Below are 6,000 nucleotides of genomic sequence, written 5' to 3' on the forward strand. Positions count from 1 at the left end.
TATATATAAAGCGAAATACCCCTCACGCATCATCACAAAATCTCCAGAACCGTCAAGCCTACAAACTTGAAATTTGGCACGTATGATCCTCTTGGTTTCTAGGGGCTCAGTAAGAAAGGATTTCCTATTATTATTATTATTATTATTATTATTATTATTATTATTATTATTATTATTATTATTATTATTATTATTTTCTGATGCCAAGGAGTTCTACTCCCCCTCCTCACCTGAAAAGAAATCTCTTCCAAATGCAAAACGCAAGCAGAGGAGAGGAGGTTCCGTGTTCGTTTTAGTTTCACACCACCAAGCAGCTTCAGTACAGAACAGTTGAGCTAAGCCACGCCCAGGCTCCTTGCTGTCTCCTTCTTGCTCACACAGCAAATATCCTTTCCGTTTCCAAACAGCCGTCAATTCTCTCACACACTGACTGGACGCTAGCCAGATGAATACCGACGGAGGCTGATCGCCAGGGGCACAATTTAGTTTTCCTTATTTTCCTCCCCAAAAACTAAGCCCAACCACATAATTTCGTAGCGAAGCACGGGTATCGAACTAGTACAAGATATGTTTATTGCCTTATTGATACAGTAATAAAAGCTGGGATAAAAACCGTGGAAGTAACTGTGAAGAAATAAGCATCCCAAAGTTGCCAAAGGCAGGTAGAGGAACAGCTCCTCAGGTGGGCGGAGGGACCCAAACGCAGCCAGAAGCCCTGGGTGGGAAGAGGGCACCTGGGCAAAACCTGGGGGTCACCTGGAAGACAAAAGGCAACCCTGAGGCCAGGTGAGCCTTGCACAGCAACTCCAGGCTCTCCAGGCTGCCTTGTCCTGCTGGATCCCCCCCAAAGGTGCCTGGGGAGGGGATTTCTCCCTGGAGTCGCCCCACCTGGCTGGGGCTGCCTTACCTGAGCCCACTCCCCCCACTGCGTTCCCATGACTCTCCCGCCAAACTCTTAAAGTCGGTTTGGGAAAGCAGGCAGAACGGCACACAAATCAGCTAAATAAATGCATCAAGAAATGTACGAATACATAAATAAGATTAAACGAACAAAAAAGTAAATTTGCCAAGCCAATTTCCTAAACGAAGAACAATGGGCTAAATCAATGCACTCCACAAATGAATCGACGTGCTAAAACAAATTAAGGGGCTAAACAAGAAATAAATGGATAAACGGGCCTAACGAATAACATTTGCTAAACAAATCCGCTAAATAAATAAGTATCCTAAATTAGTAAGCAAGCAGATATTCTAAATAAATAAATATGTTAAATCAATGAACGATTAAATGTGCTAAATAAAGAAATAGCTATCCTAGATAAGAAATAAATACAGGTAGTCCTGGACTTACAACCACAATTGGGACCAAACATTTCTGTTGCTAAGTGAGACAGTGGATAAGTGAGTTTTGCCCCCATTTACACGACCTTTCTTGCCGCTGTTGTAAAGTGAATCACCACAGTTGTTAAGTGAGTAACATGGTTGTTAAGCAAATCGGGCTTCCCCTATTGACTTTGCTCATCAGAAGTTGGCAAAAGGGATCACATGACCCTGGGACACTGCAACCGTCGTAAGTACGAGTCAGTGGCCAAGCATCTGAATTCTGATCAAATGACCATGGGAATGCTGAAATGGTCATAAGTTGCTTTTTTACTGCCATTGTAACTTCGGTCACTAAATGAACTGTTGTGAATTGAGGACTACCTGTAAATAGGAATAACAGAATAATGGAAGGGACCGTGGAGGTCATCTAGTCCAACCCCCTGCCCGAAATCACAGAATAACAAAAGGGAACTGAAAGGCCACCTAGTCCAACCCCCTGCTCAGAATCACAGGATATCAGAGTTGGAAGGGACCTCCGAGGTCACCTAGTCCAACCCCTGGCTCAGAATCACAGGATAACAGAATTGGAAGGGATCTTAGAGGCCACCTAGTCCAACCTCCTGCCCAGAATCACAGAATAACAAAAGGGACCTTAGAGGTCATTTAGTCCAACCCTCTGCTCAGAATCAAAGAATAACAAAAGGGACCTTAGAGGTCATCTAGTCCAACTCCCTGCCCAGAATCACAGAATAACAAAAGGGACCTTGGAGGTTATCTAGTCCAACCCCCTGCTCAGAATCACATGATAACAGAGTTTGAAGGGACCCTAGAGGCTACCTAGTCCAACCCTCTACCCAGAATCACAGAATAACAAAAGGGAATTTAGAGGCCATCTAGTCCAATCCCCTGCTCAGAATCACAGGATAACAGAATTGGAAGGGACCTCCGAGGCCACCTAGTCCAACCCCCTGCCCAGGCAGGCAAAGAAAGAGAGAAACCTGCTTGGGGGGTGCCAAAGAAATCCGTCCCGGGAAGGAAGGAGGGGACCGAGCCCACCGAGCCCCAGAAGACCCCCAGCGGAGGGAGGGAGGGAGGGAGAATCCGGGCTCCCCAGGCCGGGACTGGCCGCCGCTCACCTGGATGTAGGCGCGGTGCAGGTAACTGTAGGGCAGGCGGCGCTGGAAGTCGGCGCGCACCTCCTGGCCGGCGCGGGCGGCGACGGCGGCGGCGTCCTCGGGCCCCAGGCAGGCGCGGAGGCACCGGGCGCGGCGGAGGACGGCGCCGGCCAAGGGCAGCGGGTCCCGTCCGGCCTCCAGCGGCTCTTCCCGGCGGCAACGCCGCCCGCAGCCCGCTCGCTTCTCCCGGAGCCGCCGCTCCGCGCTCAGCGCCCGCTCCAACCCGCGCACGGCGGCCGCGAAGTCCGCCCGGCCGTGCGCCTCCAGCCCCGCCGCGTAGAGAGCCTCGAAGGGCGGCTCGGGCTCGCAGTTCACCCGCAGCAGCAGCACCACCAGCAGCAGCCGGAGCCCCGCCGCCATCCCGGGCAGGTGCCGGCCGAGGAGCCGGGCGAGGTTCCCCGGAGGTTCCCGCAAGCGCTGCCCGGGCGCTCCGCCTTGCCCGCTGGGGAGGAAGAGGAGGAGGCGCCGCCGCCGCCGCTCCGGTTCTCCGCCGCGTCTCTCGCCTGGGCTCTGCGGGTGGACGAGCTGCCGGTCCCGCGGTCGGGCGATCCCCGGCCGCGTCGCTTCTCTCCTCCCTCCCCGGCCCGCCCCTTCAGCCGGCCGCCCCGCTCGGGCAGGGATCTGCGCGGAGATCCCCGAGGGAATCCGGAGCCTGCGCCCTCGGATGGCGCTTGGCGGCCGGCGAGGGGATCGCGTCCAGATCCCCTGGACCGGGGGAGGAAGGAGCGCGCTCAGCCCTCGGGATCCCCAAGTGGGGTGGGGGGGGGATGGGGGGCTGCCCCAAAGACGAGGGGGGGGATCCCCTTCTTTCCCAAAGCCCCGGAAAGCAGGAGGAGAAGAAGAAGAAACGACCGGTGGAAACCCTCCGCCGGGAGAGGAGCAACCGGGAAGGAAGGAGAGGTGCATTAACAGTGGGAACAGTGAACCAGCGGAACGACTTGCCACCCGAAGTTCTGGATGCTTCGTCACTGGAGGAGATTGGACAGCCCCTTGTTTGAGATGGCAGGGGGGTCTCCTGCTTGAGCAGGGGGTCGGACTAGAAGGTCTCTGGGGTCCCTTGCAGTCCTATGATTCTGGAAGGAAGGAAGGAAGGAAGGAAGGAAGGAAGGAAGGAAGGAAGGAAGGAAGGAAGGAAGGAAGGGGAGAGTGGGAGGAAGGCAGGCAGGATGGAGGGAGGAAGGAAGGAAGGGGAGGGAGGGAAGGAAGGAAGGAAGGGAGGGAGGAAGGAAGGAAGGAAGGAAGGAAAGGAGAGATGAAGGAAGGAAGGAGGGGGAGGGAGGAAGGAAGGAAGGAAGGAAGGAAGGAAGGAAGGAAGGAGGGGGGGGAGGGAGGGGAAGGAAGGAAGGAAGGGAGAGAGAGGGAGGGAAGGAAGGAAGGAAGGAAGGAAGGAAGGAAGGAAGGAAGGGAAGGAGAGATGGGGAAGGAAGGAAGGGGAGGGAGGGAAGGAGAGACGGGGAAGGAAGGAAGGAAGGAAGGAAGGAAGGAAGGAAGGAAGGAAGGGAAGGAGAGATGGGGAAGGAAGGAAGGAGGGAGGGAGGGAAGGAGAGACGGGGAAGGAAGGAAGGAAGGAAGGAAGGATGGAAGGAAGGGAGGGAAGGAGAGATGGGGAAGGAAGGAAGGAGGGAGGGAGGGAAAGAACGAAGGAAGGAAGGGAAGGAGAGATGGGGAAGGAAGGAAGCAAGGGAGGAAGGAAGGAAGGAAGGAAGGAAGGAAAGGATGGAAGGAAGGGAAGGAGAGATGGGGAAGGAAGGAAGGAAGGAAGGAAGGAAGGAAGGAAGGAAGGAAGGAAGGAAGGAAGGAAGGGAAGGAGAGATGGGGAAGGAAGGAAGGAAGGAAGGAAGGAAGGAAGGAAGGAAGGAAATGGATGGAAACAACTCCAGGAGAGAAGCAACCTGGAATTAAGGAGAACCTTCCTAACAAGTCAGAACAATTAACCAGTGGAACTGCTTGCCACAAGAAGCTGTGGATGCTCTGCCACGGGAAGTGTTTAAGAAGAGACTGGGCAGCCCTTTGTCTGAAAGGGGATGGGGTCTCCTGCTTGAGGAGGGGGTTGGACTAGAAGACCTCAGAGGCCCTTCCAGCTCTGTTCTGATTGGTTGATTGATTGATTGATTGATTGACTGACTGACTGACATACAGTTAGTGATAGGGAGTTGATGGAGGAGAGACCACAGGGAGATCCCCCAGGGCTGTAAGCTAGACTAGGAATAAAATGCATCCACCCCAAAATAAATTAGCTGCCTGGGTCCCCCCCCCCCTCCAAATGTTCAAATTAATTAATTTAATTAATCTCCTCAGAGCCAAGACACTCATTTACTGGCCTCTTTATCCCGTTTCCAGGATGGTTGTAAGCCGCCCACAGCGGCTGGAAAGGAAGAGGGAAGAGCATATTGATTGAACGCATAAAATAACTTCCATCGATATTCTGATATAAAAGTTTCAACCCGTTTCAAAACATTCCGTCCGTTTCATTCTGCACATCCTGGCTGGGGGAATTCTGGGAGTTGAAGTCTCCAAGTAGCCAAGGTGGAGACACCCACCTCACGGTACAACTGAGGGGTCCAACCTTGGCCGCTTGAAGACTAGTGGACTTCCACTCCCAGAATTCCCCCAGCCAGCATGAATTCTGGGAGTTGGTCCACAAGTCTTAAAGGGGCCAGCTTTGGAGACCCTCCACCCGCCCGCCAACCCACTGCCCTACTGGGACAGGTGGTCCTCTCCCATGGCCTATTCTAGTGAGATGTTGTTCTGGCCCACCGGCGGCTGGTAGGTCTGGCAGCAGAGTCGGACAGTAGTGAGGAGGGTTGGGGAGGAATTCGGGCCAGTCCCGGAGGCTGAGGAAGGCTCGGACGAGGGCTCTGCATCCGAGGCAGAGATGGGGCCAGGGCAAGGCCGGCCGTCATCAGCCGCCTTTGGGCTCAGACAGCAGTGAGGCGGAGGAGCTTCTGGAACCAGCTCCCAGCCTGCGCACGCCCAGGCCTAGCAGAAGGCAAGAATAATTGAGAAAGTTTACTTTTATTTGACTTTAGTATTTTTAGTATTTATTGGATTTGTCCATCGCTTACAAGATACAGGTATAAGAATAAACATAGTTTTGAATACATGAGATAAATACTTATAAGAAAAATAAAAGAAACCATAGGACAGGGACGGTAGGCATGTTGGTGCGCTTATGCACGGCCCCCTACAGACCTCTTAGGAAAGGGGTGAGGTCAACAGTAGACAGTCTAAGGTTAAAGTTTTTGGGGTTTGGGGAAGAAACCACAGAGTCAGGTAGACATTGACCGCCCTGTTGCTGAAGTCGTATTTTCTGCAGTCAAGTTGGTGCGGTTAACCTTGAGTTTGTATCTATTGTTTGCTCTTGTGTTGTTATGGTTGAAGCTGAAGTATTCATTGAGAGGTAGGACATTGCAATGTATGATTTTATATACTATACTTCGATCAGACCAAAGACGGCATAATTCAAGGTTTTCTAGGTCTAGAATTTCGAGTCTGGTGGCAT

General features: G+C 52.9%; 1 protein-coding gene across 1 annotated transcript in view; it reads right to left on the bottom strand.

The window, feature by feature from the left end:
• P3H2 (prolyl 3-hydroxylase 2) overlaps positions 1 to 3,033 on the bottom strand; it is an 87,890-nt gene extending 84,857 nt beyond the window's left edge. Inside the window, exon 1 of the mRNA XM_087933683.1 lies at positions 2,460 to 3,033. Within this exon, the coding sequence (XP_087789809.1) occupies positions 2,460 to 2,858 (399 nt within the window). The 5' untranslated portion in view covers positions 2,859 to 3,033. The remainder of the gene's footprint in view (positions 1 to 2,459) is intronic.
• Between the last annotated feature and the right edge of the window lie 2,967 nt (positions 3,034 to 6,000).

Source organism: Pseudonaja textilis, chromosome 4 (assembly GCF_049901715.1).
Source record: "Pseudonaja textilis isolate UNSWEBS1 chromosome 4, rPseTex1.2, whole genome shotgun sequence".
Lineage (NCBI taxonomy): Eukaryota > Metazoa > Chordata > Lepidosauria > Squamata > Elapidae > Pseudonaja > Pseudonaja textilis.